The sequence below is a fragment of the Euleptes europaea genome, chromosome 2 (assembly GCF_029931775.1).
Source record: "Euleptes europaea isolate rEulEur1 chromosome 2, rEulEur1.hap1, whole genome shotgun sequence".
NCBI classification, from domain to species: domain Eukaryota; kingdom Metazoa; phylum Chordata; class Lepidosauria; order Squamata; family Sphaerodactylidae; genus Euleptes; species Euleptes europaea.
In genome coordinates, this window is record NC_079313.1 from 113,291,458 (window position 1) to 113,309,763 (window position 18,306).

General features: G+C 46.1%; 1 protein-coding gene across 1 annotated transcript in view; it reads left to right on the top strand.

The window, feature by feature from the left end:
• PLCG1 (phospholipase C gamma 1) overlaps window positions 1–17,583 on the top strand; it is a 121,710-nt gene extending 104,127 nt beyond the window's left edge. Inside the window, exons 24-32 of the mRNA XM_056844390.1 lie at window positions 497–654; window positions 1,022–1,118; window positions 2,534–2,758; window positions 4,403–4,551; window positions 8,688–8,802; window positions 12,605–12,766; window positions 13,648–13,736; window positions 15,121–15,308; window positions 17,387–17,583. Of these exons, the coding sequence (XP_056700368.1) occupies window positions 497–654; window positions 1,022–1,118; window positions 2,534–2,758; window positions 4,403–4,551; window positions 8,688–8,802; window positions 12,605–12,766; window positions 13,648–13,736; window positions 15,121–15,308; window positions 17,387–17,429 (1,226 nt within the window). The 3' untranslated portion in view covers window positions 17,430–17,583. The remainder of the gene's footprint in view (window positions 1–496; window positions 655–1,021; window positions 1,119–2,533; window positions 2,759–4,402; window positions 4,552–8,687; window positions 8,803–12,604; window positions 12,767–13,647; window positions 13,737–15,120; window positions 15,309–17,386) is intronic.
• Window positions 17,584–18,306: the final 723 nt, after the last annotated feature.

Genomic DNA, 18,306 nt, shown 5'->3' on the forward strand with positions numbered 1-18,306 from the left:
GTTCCTGTGTTGCTGGGTTTGGAAAGGTTCAAGAGGTTCATGGTTACTGCACCTACCCTCTTACGTGTTTAGGGGAACCACGGTCGTGCTATATACAACAAGGATCTGTCTAAAGAAGCTATATACAACAGGATTAGATTAAATTACTCTTCTGTTTCTATTTCTCCCTTGCTTGTGGCAGTCTGTTGTCTGGTGTTCGCACTGCCTGCGTAGTAAATAAAACTGGGGGCATAAATACCTTTCACACCAATGGGCCTTAGGCAGATCATGAGAGGGAGGGCATCTTGGCCATCTTCTGGGCATGGAGTAGGGGTCACGGGGGTTTGGTGGGGCGGTAGTTATGAATTTTTGACATTGTGCAGGGGGTCGACTAGATGACCCTGGTGGCCGCTTCCAACTCTATGATTCTATGACAGCCCTGAAGCCTTAGAGAAGGACGTTGGCCTGTGACCCCATTGCCTCATGCTGACTCTGCTCATGCTCTCTCCGCCCACAGCTATCCGCCCCGAGGGGAAGAACAGCCGCATGTTTGTCTTCTCCATCAGCATGGCTTCCATCTCGCGAAGGTCCCTGGATGTGGCTGCCGACACGCACGAAGACCTGTTGGACTGGGTGAAGAAAATCCGCGAGGCAGCGCAGACTGCTGACGCCAGGGTGAGAGATGCTCTCGTTTGATGTTGAAATTTGTAGGCACAAAAGCGCAAGATACTTATACGAAGGTTATGTTGGGCACCGTAGGACGAATGTAAGAATACCTTTTCCCAAGAGGTCCCTAGTAGTGGGGCTCTATCCTCTGTACATTCCTATGAAATTGAGAAAGAAAAATATCTTTCGGGTGCCTTTTTATACCACCCTCTGTTGCCAAAAGCTGGACAAAATGTGCCCTATCGCTGTCTAGCAAACCTCAGTGAAATCCAGGTGCCCTGCTGTTCCTCCCTTGCGATCAGTGTTGATGGCACATGTGGTTTCTTCAACCAAGCGCATTCCATGTCGTAAGCCCTGCAGTCTTTCTCTTTGGCAGCTCTCCGAAGGGAAGATGATGGAGAGAAGGAAGAAGATAGCGCTGGAGCTTTCTGAGCTCGTCATCTACTGTCGCCCTGTGCCCTTTGACGAGGACAGTAAGTGCACAGATCCCTTTGGGTATATACAGCAAATCGTTGCATGGGTAGAGGTGACAGCCCAAAATCTGGGATGAATTCAGCCTTCAAACCACAGATGATAACAGTCTGGTAGACCTACCTCTTGTTAAAATGATGTAGCATTTGAACTTTGCTGTCATTGAAGTAGTTTTGGTGGATTTTGGCCTACTGTTTTCCCGACTTGCTCATTTATGTACCACTTTTCAGGAAATTCATAGACAACTGAAGGGAAGAACGAGGGAATGCAAAGTTGCTTTGGAGCTTGGAAAGGGTCTTGTGAAGAAGGGAATGTTGCTTATACTTGGAGTAGTAAAACTAGATGTGAGGTTGAGCCAGAAGTCTGAGCGTTCCGGTGGTCTTCCTTCCAATTTGGATATCGGCAGTACTTGAATGAAGGCTTTATTATAGGTATTCTAAAGTTGCTCAGTGACCATGGAGCAAAATAACACAAGGTTGCAGAGTATAACAAATAGTCCCTTTCAAAGTCTGACTTATGACAGTTGAAGAAGAAGAAGAGTTGGTTTTTATGTGCCATCTTTACCACTTAAGGGAGACTCAAACCGGCTTACAATCACCTTCCCTGAGAGAGCTCTAACAGAGCTGTAACTTGCCCAAGGTCACCCAGCTGGCTTTGTGTGTAGGAGTGGGGGAACAAATCCAGTTCATCAGATTAGCCTCTGCCGCTCATGTGGAGGAGTGGGGAAATCAAACCCGGTTCTCCAGATCAGAGTCCACCGCTCCAAACCACCACTCTTAACCACTACACCACACTGGGTCTCCAGTTGCAAAGTTACATTGAAACTCAGTATCGTAGGCACTTGGTACTTTAGACATAACATAACTCTAATTACCCAATCAACAGCTTGATTTAAAAAAAAAATAACTATTCCCCTCCAAAGGAGGCATGTGTTAATTTTCATGACTGTTATATGGTGCCTTTGCAGATTTAATTTTGAAAGCCAAACTGTCTTGTTAGTGATCCAGGTTATGATTCATCATGTTGTCCAAAGGTGGGATGAACAAGGGCACAGTGAACTTCAGTGTGGACATGCCCTGAACCATTCCCAGTTCTTTCTTGGATCAACAAATTTACTTGAAAACATCAGTTCATGTTCACTGCAGCACAGAGACAACTTTCACGAATCAGCCCTGAAATTCTAAAATCAACCGATCAGTTTTTTAAAAGTCTGAAAATATTAATCTCTGCTCTGCAAACTTGCAAAAAAAAAATTCCTTCCGTTATTTAGATAGATTGAAACCAGTTTGTTATATAGTATGTGGCTTATGTAGTATGTGGCTTGTTTTGAAGAGTTCAATTTAACACCAGTGTGCTTTTGTCACTGCTCCCTCATCTCCTAGCTTCTTGACCAGAGTCTGCCCCATTTCCCCTACAGAGATTGGTACAGACAGGGCCTGTTACAGAGACATGTCCTCCTTCCCCGAAACGAAGGCAGAGAAGTATGTCAACAAAATCAAAGGCAAAAAGTTCCTCCAGTACAACCGGCTACAGCTTTCTCGCATCTACCCCAAGGGACAACGCCTTGACTCCTCCAACTACGACCCCCTGCCTATGTGGATCTGTGGCAGTCAGCTGGTGGCGCTCAACTTCCAGACGCCAGGTCAGAGTTGCCTTCCTTCCACAGATGTATGCTGCTTCATAGCAACTCTTTGTGGTGACCACAGCATGTTTGCCCTCCGGGAGACTTATTTCTTCCACTCTGCATGCATTATACAACATTCTTACTGCTCTTATTTTGAGTTTACTTAGGACTGATTATGTGCAATATTTTCTTGAAATTTTACATTAGAAGTACTTTTTTTACTCTTTATGCAGTCGAACAATTTTTTAAAATAAACACAGCTAATAATGTCTTGATGGGAGGGGAGGCAGCATGGTATAGCCCGATCTCGTAAGCTAAGCAGCGTTAGACCATTTGAATACCCCCATTTGGATGGGAGACCACCAAGGAACACTAGGGCTGCTATGCAGAGGCAGGCAATGGCAAACCACCTCTGAACGTCTCTTGCCTTGAAAACCCCATAAGGGGTCGCCATAAGTCATCTGTGACTTGACGGCACTTTACACACACACAATATGTCTTGATAAGGCTTAGCACATATGTAGCACTTTTCATACCAATCAGATTGGATCTCTTCCACTATTGGCGTTGCTTTCCTATAGTGCAAGGAGTGTTGTTCTGATACAAGAGGCTCTGAAGAGAGTTTTTTTGCCTGAGGGAAAGGCTCCTTATGCCAGAGAAAGGCATTGCTGGTAGCAGTGTGGGTCTGTCCATTATCTTGCAAACCATATAACAGCCCTGTAAGGTATAGTTATCTCCATAATGCATCTGAGGGAAACAGCTCAATCCTATGTAGAGTTACTCCAGTCTAAGCCCGTTGAAATGAATGGGCTTAGATTGGAGTAACTCTCCTTAGGATTGCACTGTAAGAGTGGCTTGCTAAGACCACCTCGCGAGTTTGTGGCAAAGGTGAATGTGGGTCCTTCTAGATCACACAGCACATCCTCTTAGCCCAGTATGGGACACCAACTCCAATCTGCTCCTGGGCCAACTTTCTCCTTGTGAATCACATGTACACATGAAGCTGCCTTATACTGAATCAGACCCTTGGTCCATCAAAGTCAGTATTGTCCACTCAGACTGGCAGCGGCTCTCCAGGGTCTCAGACAGGGGTCTTTCACATCACCTACCTGCCTGGTCCCTTTAACTGGAGATGCCAGGGATTGAACCTGGGACCTTCTGCATGCCAAGCAGATGCTCTACCACTGAGCCACAGCCCTTCCCCAAGTAAGAGTTTGGATCAGAATAAACTTTGGGCACTGGTGTGCGCTTGTGTGCTCTCAGAGATATAGCGTGCTTTCCTAGGATTGTGGGGGGAGAATGTGCTTGTTATGGTAGACTGTGCAAGTGGAGTGCACACATAGATTCTTAGGGTCCTGAAGTAAATGAGAATGTGCCTTGAGGTTATGCAGGCTGAGTATTCATTAACAAGAGCTGCCTTTACCATGTGCTCATATCTCATTTGTCTCCCCCAGTGCTAACCAGCACCTTCCTATGCTGCCGTGAAAGCATTAGTGGCATGGTTAAAACATTCTGAAAAATGGCACTTTATTGCATACTGAACTGCTTTTTAGGGTTTTGCTAACTGGCCAGTTGGCGCTGACATGGGGGGAAAACCAAGATCTAAACATGTAATGAATTGTCCTATTGAAATGGGGCTGACTCTTTCTCTGCATATTGCAGACAAGCCAATGCAGATGAATCAGGCCCTGTTCATGTGCGGAGGTCAGTGTGGCTTCATGTTGCAGCCGGCCAACATGCGGGACGACATCTTCGATCCCTTTGACAAGAACACCCTGCGTGGGATGGAGCCCCTTTCCATTTCCATTGAGGTATGTGCTGGTTCTCACAAGCGATGTAGTAAATACTTATGGTGATGGATGTGTCTTTTGAGCATCAAAAGATTGCCACGGTACATCATGAAGAGAAAACGAGTGTGTGCACACTGTGTTGGACCTGAGATGTCTATATTTAGAATATGTCTTTGACTTTGCCATAACCAAGTAAGAAGTACCAGCTTGGGGAAATTCAGTGGGCTGCTGAAGCTACAGCTTATACTAGTGGCGTTCAGTCCGTGACTTATGGTGGGTGACCTCTGCAGTCACCATCAACCAAAAGAGATACATGACTACTGTGTGCTCCGTGTGCCACCCCTACACCACAGCCAGCGTGGTGTAGTGATTAAGAACTGTGGGTTCTAATCTGGAGAACAGGGTTTGATTCCCCACTCCTCCACATGAAGCCAGCTGGGTGACCTTGGGCTAGTTACAGCTCTCCTAGAGCTCTCTCAGCCTCACCTATCTCGCAAGGTGTCTGTTGTGGGGAGAGGAAGTAAAAGTGATTGTAAGCCACTTTGAGACTCCTTAAAGACAGAAAAAAAGCTGGGTATAAAAACCAACTCTTCTTCATACATGAAATAATATAAGATAAAACTATTAATATTAACTTTATAACCTTTTGAATCACCAGAGTACCTCTGCACATGTGTCTCTCCACCGTTGTGGAACCTTAGCCAGCCCTTATGTATCTGGAGTGAGGTTTTTCCTCTCTACTTCCTGCCTCTCTCCCCGGCATGAGGCGCACAGTAGCTCAAGCAAGAGAGGGAGATGGCCAAGGTGCCTCAGGAGAGCCAGCTGGTCATGGAGAAATAAACCCAGCAGGACCCCACTGTGGCCAGCTGGCGCTTTCCCTAGGTGGCTGCCACAGGGACGATGTGGGTTTTACTGTCTATTCTATGTGGCCGGTTTGCTCTCCTTCTGGCAGTTGCCAAGGTGCTGGGATGAGTGTGCAGAGGCTGCAGCCCTGGGCTAGGTCAGGGGTCTTCAACCTCTCCAGATGCGGGACCCGCCTTTAATCTGTAAGTGGGAGCACAAAACCTATGGAGCTGCAGGCATCTAGCATCAGTCATGTGATTGGAAGACAGAGAGCCATAGTTGGGATCTCACCAGTGTCTAGTCTAGACAAGAGAGTCAAGAAGAAGCAACAGAAACACATAACAGACAGTGAACAGATCAAATTAACAATCTATGTATGGTGGATATTCTATAAAAATATAAACATAAATAACTATGGTTGTATAAATCATGAAGATCTAATTCTGCTATCATTAGAAATAGTAAGGGTGAATTACAAAGTTGTCTCTCTACTTTGGTCTCTAATTTTATAATGTTTATAATTAATGCTGCCAAAGATGGATGGTGGAAGAGAATAGTAATATTTTGAGCAAAAATTGATATATTTGATGTGATAGGTTATGCAAGGTTTTGTAAGACCAAGCTAGAATGAACTTTGACTAAGATGTAATAGTCTGTGTTGTACGTAGGGTGTGTATGTGTTAGATGTATAATGTTTGTAACTTGTAAGTATAAAATTAAAAACATTCTTCAAAGAAAAGAAGAAGAAGAAGCAACAGAGTCCAAGCATCCGGAGTTGTACCGTACTGAGAATCACACCAAGGGTTATGGCCATGGAGGAATCCTTCCCAGTTCTGTGTGACCTTGACTTCTGCTGCCCTTCTCACCTTGCGTACAAAGGGTGGCTTGAGGTGTGCAGTACATGACTCTCTCCACATGCATACCAGCAGAAGGTCCTTCCAAAAATCCCAGCAGGTGTGGCTGCATGAAGAAGAAGAGTTGGTTTTTATATGCCGACTTTCTCTACCACTTAAGGGAGACTCAAACCGGCTTACAATCACCTTCCCCTCCCCACAACAGACACCATGTGTGGTAGGTGGGGCTGAGAGAGCTGTGACTAGCCCAAGGTCACCCAGCTGGCTTTGTGTGTAGGAGCGGGGAATCAAACCCCGTTCTCCAGATTAGAGTCCACCACTCCAAACCACCGCTCTTAACCACTATACCACGCTGGCTCACTTGAGAGTCCTAAAAGAGCTTGAAGAACTTTGGGCTGGATCAATCTGTAGTCTGCCTGTGTGTCATGCAGCTTGGGGTGCTTATGTGTTACGAAGATTCTCTTGTCTTTTGAAACATATAAGCTGAAGCTATACTCTGTACATTTATGAATTTCTAAATGCTTATCAGCAATGATGTTGTCTCCCAGGGCAGATTTCACAGAACGGTGCATTAGGTATTTATTCTGTGCCTTGAAATGGATGAGAACAGGGAGTCTCTGGAATGGTTATGGGGGAAAAACTCTCTGGAGAAGAAACTTGACAGTATATAATCTTCTGCCACCCACAGGTGGCACCCTCTGTTTACAAATCGCTTTTCCCATTTCTTGAATTTTGAGCAGTATTTAGCAGTGGGTTGCTCGGTTTAGGCTGTACTATGTGCCTACCTTGAGTGGTAATGAGACTGTGCTGGATCTTTAGTAGCACCTTTTTAGACAGACACGCAAACTTCAAAAATAAATCGAAGAACCAGTTGTTCCTATTGCTCTAAGAACCCAGCTCCTCAGAATGTAGATTGGCTGTCCCTTATGGTGGCTATGAAGCTGCTTCTTTTCCAACCTGGATTGTTTTTTTAAGTCTAAAAAATCCAAATGCATTAGCTTTTTTTTTTTTTTTTTAAAGAGAAGGGGGAAGAGGGGAGAGGAAGCTCTGAATATGGTGAATAAACGTGCAGGAGGCCTGAAAATGCTTCTAAAAATGAAAATCGTTGCCTGAACTACGTGTGTTAGAAAATCCAGACTGAAGTCAAAATAATATGTGCAGCAGAAGCAGAGCGTGGGCAGGGAGCAGTAAAGTTCTCCCTGCGCCAGGAAAATGTGCCTTTGTCGCTGGAAGAAGGTACACCTGTATGCAACCTGCAACTCTGGTCTCAGGTGGAGTGCAGAAAAGGGGATGCAGAGCAGAGTGGCCTGTTACTTCCATCTCTACGTGTGCTGCTATTCCTGGCAGGATACTTCCAAGAGTAGTTCTGAGTTCAAATCCCCACTGTGCCGTGGCAGCATGCTGGGTGCTCTTGAGCCCGTCACCCACTCTCAGCCTAGCCTACCTCACAGGGTTGTGGAGAGGATAAAATGGAAGAGAGGAGAACAGCGGAAGCCACTTTGGGTTCTCATCGGGGAGAAAGGGTAGAGTATAAATGAAGTAAATAAATAAACAAAACCTACCTGCGAAAACAGATAACAGACTTGGAGGATCTAAAGCAGGGATCGCCTACCTTTTCTTTATTGACAGCTTCTTACGTAAAGAAAGGTATCCTGAGCTGTTCTCCCCCACCCCACAGACAGAGAACAAGGACTAGGAAAAGCACCAGAAATGAAAATCAGCTGTGTATCTTGCAAAAAATAAATAAATTATGAAGTAAAAGTTTTTTGGGGGAAAGTCCTGCAGCAAACCTTGTGAACTTTTCCCGAGTCTTCTAGGGGCTGCCCAAGTTACTCCGTGGCAGCTAGTGAGCTACCTGTTGGAGACCCCTGAACAGGAGTAAGTGATTAAAGAGGGGTAGCTGTGTTAGTCTCTTATTACAAAATAAAACAAAAACCTAGTGGCACCTGAACGACTAACAACGTTTGTTTCAATATGTGCTTTAATGGGTAACCCATGAAAACTCATAATTGCAATAGCGCTTTCACACAGCTCAAATAATGCACTTTCAATCCACTTTCAGTGCACCTTAACGATTGTTTGCAAGTGGATTTTGCCAGTTCACACAGTAAAATCCACCTTGAAAGTGGATTGAAAGTGCATTATTTGGGCTGTGTGAAAGTGCAGTTTGTCTTTCAGGTACCACTAGCTTTTTGTTGTGTTTTGCTAGAATAAGTGGTCAGGGGACCATTGCTTAACTTGTTAAACTGAAGCAGGAGTCCAAGACCTAGAATGCCTTCTTTTCCTCTTTTTAAAAAGTCATGCCTTCAGTGGAAAGAACAAGGGCTGTATCTCCTAAAATGACAAGGAAGTGTTTGGATAGCAGCCTGAGGGACTGTGGTACTGTTCTGTGTACTCTGGGAAGCTTATGAAAAGTAATGGTGTAATTTTTTGTTTCTCCTCCCTCCCCCCAACGTGTAGGTCCTTGGGGCACGGCACCTTCCCAAAAACGGAAGGGGAATTGTTTGTCCCTTTGTAGAGGTAGAGGTGTCTGGAGCAGAGTATGACAATGCAAAGCAGAAGACAGAGATGGTGGGTGAGTACCTGGGCCTAATCCTGTACCTGTAATCCCTAATTTGTGGTGGCAAAGCTGCAGGAGTGTTGTGTGCCTTTTTAGCTGAGAAGAGCACTCTTAAGGGATTGGCTTGCCTCTCAGCCTCTTTTCTATTCACAAACATTGGTTCAGGCTTGAGGCCTGCAAAAATCATGGACGCTTCTCTTTCTCTGAAGAAGAAGAGTGGGTTTTTACATGCCGACTTTCTCTACCACTTAAGGGAGACTCAGACCGCCTTACAGTCACCTTCCCTTCCCCTCCCCACAACAGACGCCCTGTGAGGTAGGTGGGGCTCTGAGAACTCAAGGTCATGCTGACTGCACTTTCAAAGAACAAGATAAGAGAGGGAGTCCTACCAGGTGCTGGTCAGACCATTAGGCCTAGCAGTTTCAAGGTCAAAGAATCTGGGGAAGGCGTTTCACTTGCAAGTTCCGTCTCATTAGTGCAGGGACCCATGGGTGGGAGAAGGTGCTTGCTTAATTAGGCCCTGCACAGCTGCAGAGATGGAAATACACCTGATTAGTGAGGTCACCTGGCTAGCAGCGTGCCTGATTGGTCAAGTGACATCATTCGCTATACATTTGATTGATCAACTAGGATCATGCCAACGTGAGTCGTTTGGCATAAAGGAAGATGTTTCATTCTAGTCTTTGCCCTTTGTCTGGATTACATCTGACTTTGGGACAGTCTTGATTGGTGGACCATGATGGCTGGGACACCTGCTTTGGACTTTAAAACTCTGTTGGACTCAGACTTGTCTGATAACAGCTGGATTTAGAGAAGCAGTGCTTGTAAATGGGCTTAGGTTAGCTATTTAGCTTTTATTATTTTATCCTTGCTGTTCTCTGTCTTGGGACTTGAGTCTGAATCCAGTACTTTAGCCCTATTGGCTATAGCTACCAGAGTAATTGGGGTTTGGGGGGGAGGCTGAGCTTGCAAGTGTCCTACCTTGTAGGGCTGACTTCTTGATCTTAGACCCAGGAGGACTGGAGACTTGCCCCTTGGTCTCTGGCTGGTGGGTTATAAGTGTGTGCTTATCGATAAACCCGAACTGAAAATAAACCCGAAATTAGCCATTTCGGTAAATTTCCAGTTCAGGTTTACCGAATACACAAACCTGGGGAGAAAGCTGAAGCTGAATAGGCAATTCCGGGAAAAGCCGAATAATTATTCTGCTTTTATCAGGTCCGGGTGTGTGTGTCATTTTTTGAGGTAGAGTCCCCAAATTCACAGCATAGCTTGAATTCACAGCATAGCTGTCCTTGCACAAACCCCAACGTTTGGTGAAGATTGGGTCAGGGGGTCCAATTTTATGGGGTTCGGAAGGAGTTGCCCCCCTCCTCCATAGACAAGCATTGTGAAGTTTGCAATGGTTGTCTATGGAGGAGGGGGGCAGTCCTAGTGGGTTAATTAAGGGGACTGGTGATCGCATGTTACCTTAGGGTTGTAAGGATTCACACTTTGGCGCTTTGTGGGTTTTTTCTTGCCCAACCCACCACCTTCTTAAGGAACCCCTTCTGGCTTTTGACAAGCACCCTTGAAACATTTATCTCTCTGTATCATTCTTACAGATAAGCTTCCTCCTTGCTAGGCTAGTCTTTAGTGGGTGATCTGACACTTGGGGGGTCCCTTCCTGTTGCCTACTTCCTGTGGCTTCGGCGCTGCTTGTTTCCCCTTCATGTTTTTAGATCAGTAGGTGAGGACACAGTTTGCAGAAGTTCAGCGCAGTGTTGGCCAGGTAGCCTCAAGTGACCTTTGGCCCCTTTGTGGCTAGAAGTGTTTCCTGCTCACTGAGCCAGCTGTGAACACCACTAGGCTTTCTGTTCTGGTGCTAAGAATGGAAACTTCAGCAAGCTGGAGAGAGAAGCTTGCAGAAGAGTGGATTGTTCGCCGTGCAATGGATCCCTTTGATGGCTGGAACAGAAATAGAGGCGTAGTTGATGAGGTGATATCTTTTTCTTGAGCCAGGGAGCAGCATAGTGTAGCGGTTAAGAGCAGTGGTTTGGAGCAATAGACTCTGATCTGGAGAACCGGGTCTGATTCCCCACTCCTCCGCATGAGCGGCGGAGGCCAATCTGGTGAACTGGATTTGTTTCCCCATTCCTACACACGAAGCCAGCTGGGTGACCTTGGGCTAGTCGCACTCTCTCAGCCCCACCTACCTCACAGGGTGTCTGTTGTGGGGAGGGGAAGGTGATTGTAAGCTAGTTTGTGTCTTCCTTAAGTGGTAGAGAAAGTCGGCATATAAAAACCAACTCTTCTTCTTCTTCGATGCTGCTTCGTGAGCAACATGGAGCTCTGCCTTGCGTCGTGACTATTCAGAATGCAAAACGTGTGCATTTGGGTCTTAGTCTGTGTTTGGTTCTGCGGACAAAGTGCAGGCTTAGCTGCCAGCTCATTTTTAAAGATTTTTTAAGGTTAGTTCTGCTCAATTGTTGGTTGCAGCTTTTTTGAGCTCGAGGAAGAAGAAGAATAGTTGGGTTTTATATGCTGACTTTATCTACCACTTAAGGAAAAATCAAACTGGCTTACAATCGCCTTTCCTTCCCCTCCCCACAACAGACACCCTGTGAGGTAGGTGAAGCTGAGAGAGCTGTGACTAGCTCATGGTCACCTAGCTGCCTACGTGTGTAGAGTGAGGAAACAAATCCAGTTCACCAGGTTAGCCTCTGCCACTCATGTGGGGGAGTGGGGAATCAAACCCGGTTCTCCAGATCAGAGTCCATTGCTCCAAACCACCGCTTTTAACCACTACACCATGCTGGCTTGGAGTAGATCCAAGAATACTCATGGCAATCCAGCGCCTGCACAGTCCTACAATAGTTAGCCAGCACCTGTTCTGAAGAACTCGGACAACGAATTAGCGTGTTCTTAGCAAGACTGCCAAGAACAGTTCTTGCCCGTGTGAATGAAGAAATGTCTTCCTGGCATTTTGCTGAGTCCCAATAAGATGGGAAAGAGCCCGTCTCTCTCATTACAAGTGCATCAGGAACAACAGCAAGTGGAAGATGGTGACAGCAGCAGAGCAAACATACCAGACTCTGCCGGTTTATCCTAGTTAAGCTAGAGAGCCAGTGTGGCTCCAGGGGAGGTGGGTGTTGGAATTGGACCTGAACTGTCTGACTTCAGACCATACGAAGAGCCCTCCTGGATCAGACCAAGGGCCCATTCATTGCAGTATCCTGTTTCACAGTGGCTCAGCCTGAACCCAACTGAATGCACTTGGGCAGGTCAGAAACTCAGTCACAGTTCATCCAGAGGCAGGGTGGTTTCAATCTTGGGCGGCTGTCTGAAATCAAATACACTTTTATGTTCCCATTTGCAGTGACAGAGAGGAGATGCTGTCAATTTGGTGCCCCGCATGCCCTTGAATTTTTGGGGAAGTGTGAGAACAAAATCCCTGCATGTACAACAGTACAAACTACATGGGAGGGGGTAGCTGTAATGTTCTGGCTGAGACAGCTAAGAACTGAGCACATCAACTACAAAAAGACTTAGGGTTGGATCCCACAGACCACCACTAGTGGTGGTATGTGTGGTTTGTCGGTTTGTTTTTTTACCTTGTGCAAGGAGCCTTCCCATGATGCAGCCGGGAAAGGCTGCTTGCCCCAGAGAAAAGCACCACCGTTGAAACCCGTCTGCAGAACCTAACCCTAAGAGGTTTAGGTCATGATGAAGAGGAACAGGCTTATTGTGGCTTAAGCCAGCTACTGTTTGAGGTGTCCTGTGACTTATCTTTAAAAAGCAAACCAGACAGAACTTCTGTTGTCTTTGTTTACTGTAGTTGACAATGGCTTGAACCCTGCTTGGTCCCTGAAAACCTTTCAGTTCCATATCCATAATCCCGAGTTTGCCTTCCTCCGCTTTGTGGTGTACGAAGAAGACATGTTCAGTGACCAGAATTTCTTAGCTCAAGCCACATTCCTGGTTAAAGGCTTGAAGACAGGTATGTTGGGGGAGGGAAGGGGGAAAGAGGGGAGGCCTCTTGCTCTCCTAGGAAGTACAGTTGTTCAAGGATGTTCATTTGCTAATACTGATAAAAATGGAAGGTACAAAGAGAAGACAAATCTCTGTGAGTGTTATTGTGCAATTTGTTGCATAGCGGCATCGAATAGACTTTCCTATGGAATCCTTATAACCTCCTGAGGAAACAGTGCATTGCTGGTCCAAAGTGTTGTGAGTTAAAACCTAAAAATGTGTGCAATGTTTATTAAAAGCTGAGAAATCCATCGTGCGTATGTTGAGAGGTAGCAGCCTCCACTTTATGCTAAATCAGACCCTTGGGGTCCGTCAAGGTCGGTATTGCTTACTCAGACTGGCAGTGGCTGTCCAGGGTCTCAGGCAGAGGCCTTTCACTTCACTGACTGTCTGGTCCTTTCAACTGTAGATGACGGGGATTGAACCTGGGCCTTCTGCTTGTCAAGCAGATGCTGAACTGCTGAGCCAGGGCCCTTTTGCTCTTCATCTCGCCCCCAAGTATTTGCTCTGGCTAGGGCCCAGTGGCCCAGACCTGTGTCCTTAACCCACCATAGAACTATATTCCACAGTCTACCATTGTCTTCCCTCTGCATATCTTTCTCCCCTTTTGAAGAGAGCACATACAGAATACATAGCAACACAATGCTCAGTTCAGTTCTTTATTTAAATGATCTCAACACAACTCAAATAACCAAACAGCGGTTTTTCTAAATTTTATGCTGTCATAAAGTGTGGATTTTTTAAAAAAAAATCCTGTCGCAAGATTAGCATGCAGCAAAGGTACATGATTGTGATTAGCTGGGCTCACCCTAACCCTTTTCAGTAAAGGAGGTGTTGGTTTTCTTTTAGGATACCGAGCTGTGCCTTTGAAGAACAACTACAGCGAGGACCTGGAGCTGGCTTCCTTGTTGGTGAAAATCGATATCTTCCCCGGCAAGGTGAATCCGGTGTTCTATTGAAGCGGTTCTCAACCTTTCGTATTTTAAGTCCCACCAATCCCTCTATCAAAGAACCAGGGTCCCATCTTGATAGAAAGGAAAAATTCACCTTTTTTAAAAGGACATTTATAGGATTAGAGGTGTTCTGTTATTACGGCTAGTGTGCCAAAAGGTCTCAGATGGATAATCTGTGGCAGGTAAAGTCGGTAGGAGATGGCATGTTACGCTTGCAAGTGGACGTGGGGACTGAAAGAGAGCAAATTCTTAGTTTTGCAAACCCTGCTCTAACGTATTGACTCAGTCTACACATCTTGGGACAGTTCCTATGGAAGCCGCCCAGACTTGAAGGAAGAGGTGGCCTTCAGTGACCTGTAGATCTCAGAATTGCACTTGTTGAAACTTTTGGGAAGCATCTTGTCATGGCTGCAACCCAGGGTGAAATCCTTTTGGAATTCCCCTAAGCTTGAGTACTGTAACACATTTCATGTGGGGGACAGCCCTTGAAGACAACTTAGAGGATTCAAGTGGTACAAGGTGCAGTCGCTTGCTTCTTTGACAGGGATTTGAGGGGATTTGTATATACACCCTGGCTACGTGACCTGCTTGCTTTTTTAGCAATTTTAATGTGAATTTTTTAATTAGCTGGTTGTTGTTTTTTTAACTTTGAGAATTTGAGACCTACTTGCTGGCCCATTTATGTTTGAACAAAAAAAGTAACGCAGAGACAAATTGCTTAAAACGTGTACTCCAGTGTCCTAGAGCAGTATGACTTAGCTGCTGCTGGGCCATAAAACCCCCAATGTTGTACTTGCTTGGCCACTTCAAAAATATTTATATTTAGGGACCTGGTACAGATTTTTACCTCGCTCTTTCTAAGGCTGAGGGAGCTGCAGGTTCTTGAATTCGTCCTCCAGTTCTTGGCTGACCTGAGCTCTGAACCCAGCTCTCTCTCTCTCTCTCTCTCTCTGAGCCCCCACCCATCTCCTTGTGTGTGTGTTAAGTGCCGTCAAGTCGCTTCCGACTCATGGCGACCCTATGAATGAAAGTCCTCCAAAATGTCCTATCTTTGACAGCCCTGCTCAGATCCTGCAAATTGAAGGCCGTGGCTTCCTTTATTGAGTCAACCCATCTCCTTAATCAAGTTAATATCCTTGTTGTGGAGATGGAGATGTGTGTAGAATTTCTCACCAGCCAGCTCCCACAGCTGGCATGGGAGTTACTTGCAAGGACTACCTTTTCTCTGGCATTGAGAAGAACAGGGCAGGCTCTGCTCATCCCAAAGTTCTTGGCTTGTGTGTTGAAACAACAGAAAACTAGGCCTACAGCCTGCTCGGTATTAAAACATATATATATATATATATATATATTTGTCTTTCAACTGAAGCAGGAGAATGGAGAAATTAGCCCCTTTGGGGCATCAGCCTTCCGAGACAGGTCAGGTGACCCCGCAAATCAGCTTGGGGCAGGCCGAGGCAGAGAAGGCTCCTTCGAAGCCCGCTATCAGCAGCCGTTTGAGGACTTCCGGATGTCACAGGAGCAATTAGCGGACCACTTTGACAACCGAGATCGAAGGTGAGTCCGGTAGGATTTCTGGACACTCCAGATGCCAAAGCAGAATTCCACAATAAGAAGTTGGTCATGTCTTTCCCAAACTGTCATTTTTGGCACAGCCCTTCCATGACTGTTGTTTTCAGTTCTCTGGGACCTCTAGTTCAGTGGCCCTAACCTCTTACACACTGTGGAATTGAAAATACTGGATTGGATCTTATGGGAAAAGGCCTGTCTTTGTTGAAGGAAGTCTTGCTCAGTTGGAGGAAGACTTGGTGGAAGGGGGTCAAAGGATCCAACCCATTGTTTGACATACATGTCCAGGACCTAAACATAATAGACTTATGGCAGGCTAGGATCTCTTTCTGGGCCATGCATGCAGTCTTCGGGGTGGGAAGGAAGGAGCACCTGATGTTTTAGAACGTGACCGCTGACTTCAGTAAGGGTTAATCCACAGTCTCCTGTCATTTCCCTTTTGGCTTGTTTGAGGAGGGAATTGATTCTGCTGGGGTTGTCAGCCTTTTGTGTATAAAGGGCCCATGCCCGATGCTAGGAAGCAGCTTAAATGAATGGGACTGCTCAGTTGCAGAGGCATGGTGGGTGGAGATGGGAAGAAATCTTATCCAGCCCCTCTCCCCACCCCACTTAGGATCTGACCAGTCTGCTAGCCATGGGGGATGAAAAGAAATCCCCTGCACTGCAGCTGTTGATAGGAACATTTTGCTTCAGTCAAATCCCCCAATGATTGGAGTGTCTAAACAGCAAGGTGAATGGGAGGGTGTTTATGGGCTTACACAGAGGAAGCCGGAGGATTAATCCTCTTTCACTCCCATGTAAACACATGTTGGTTCATGAAGCAAAGCAGGGTTTTTTGGAAAACAAAGAAAATTGGCTCACAGTAGATGACGAAAAGCCCCAATGCAGACTAGATCATCACTTTTACCTGGCGAAGACTTAATGTGAGCGCAACCCTGGGAGTTGAAACCTGAAATTTATCATACCTGGAAAAACGTGTAGAGTGTGTTCCTTCCCTGTACGAGGGGGCAATACCTGCCTACAGTGAGATCCTCCTAGGGCTCAGTACAGCCCAGTTGGCCTTTCCTTCCTTTCTTTCGTTCCCTTTTCTACCTTCCTAACTCAGCACAGTTGGGCCTTTATGAGGAATCTAATGTCCACCCCTAGCCCTCCTTTCTGCACTCAGATATTGGATCTTGAGTAACTGGCAGGGTGCAGAGGGAGAGGGCTGTATGGAGATAATGGGAGGTGGACACAGATTTCTCATTAGACTGAGCGCTCGGCTGTGCTGTTTCTACTGTGCTGCCGATGGGTAGGGAGGAGGGGGCAGAGAGAGAGGGGACTGGCTCTGTAGAGTCCTAAGAGGATGCTTTGTCATCCATTGCAATACTTTTGCAGAGAAGGAACAGGCTATTTTTCCTCCTCATGTGGCACAAGGCAGATCAGTATGGAAGGAGACATTTTAACAAAATAAGCACCATGCAGGATAGTCATAGCAATGTCACTTCCTGACTAAATGACATGAAAAAGTATTGTGACGAACCTGTCTGCGTAGCAGATAATCTTACTGTGTAGAAAGTAAATTCCCATTGATGCCAGGGGTGGAATCTTGAACCCAATGTACGAAAACATGACCAAGCTGTCCTGTGACAATTGCAGCTATTGCATAAATAGCACACTTACCAGAATCAGAAGGTAGCCATTTCGTGAAGAATGCGCTAAATGTAACTTGGCGATCATCTGCAGTTGGGTACCCACCACTTTGCCCCAAAAGTTAGAAAGCCAGTGTTGGTGCAGTAGATAAGATGCGGGAGCTGGACCAGAAAAACACTTCGTTGCATTGCTTGCTTAGCCGTGAAGTCACTGTTTTTAGGCAAGCCTGAGCTGATTCAGGCTAGCCTCGTTCACAGTGTTGTTGAGAGGACAAAACAGGCAACTCCTCAAGGGACCTCATCTTTATCTCCTGGGACGAAGCACAGGATACACTGCTGTTGAACAGGATACGCATTACTGCTCCAATGGGTAACTTTCCCCCCTCTAAGTTGGCTCTGGCCATGTTCTGTTCATCCCATTTTTCTTCCCTGCAGGGCACTGCGAAGGACCAGGGTGAACGGGGACAACCGCCTCTAGCCCAGTTCGGCCTGCAGGAAAGCACCCCCAGTGCTTGTGATTCTCACGGATTGCTGTGAACTGGTTTCTATGGAAACGGCACTGCTTTGGCCTACTTTCAGGCAGCTTTTCCGGTTTCTCTTCTGAAGGGTGTTCAAGTAGAGAATGTCTTTTTTTTTTTTTTTTAAGAATCAAACCATGTAGCAATGGTTTAAGTGTCTTGACCCCATCATAACAAAACAAAGTTTTTTTAAAAGCCCTCCACGGCAAGCTAGAAACAAAGAGATATGTCTGTCTTGTTAACACCTGGGCACAACTGCGTATCATCACATCCCTCCTTCCCCACGACTACGGTGACGAGAGAGGAGACGACCTCAGAGCTCCCCGAGTGTCCAGATTTTTTTTTGTAACACAAAATGCTTTCCTTCATCGTGCAAAAGATTTTTTTAAAAATAACATCCTGCATATCAACGCGTGTGCTGAAGGGTCATCTGCAAGGTGAAGGGAACATTCATGTCTTTTGTTCTGTCATACAGCACAAGCCCAGTGGGGTTTAGCTAGCCCAGTTTTAGTGGCTACATCCAGCTACACCAGCCCCTCAAGCTGCCTCTACAAGAGCGGGGGGGGGGGCAGGGGGAGAGTCAGTATTAAGCATGCGTCTTCTCAGCTGTGGAGTTCCTTGCTCTTGACTGGAGGCCATTGGGGGTCATCTGTAATTTTAAGTGCAAAAAGATGTGGGGAAGGCTGTCAGACCATTGGTTAGCCTTTCAACATCTCTTCCTTTGGGTGAACTCAGCTTTGACCATTGTGAAGCTGGGTTATCCCAAATACTTTTATCCACTGTATAGATACGACAGCTGAGATATAAAGGGTGGGGGGTAGATGGGGGTAGGGAAAG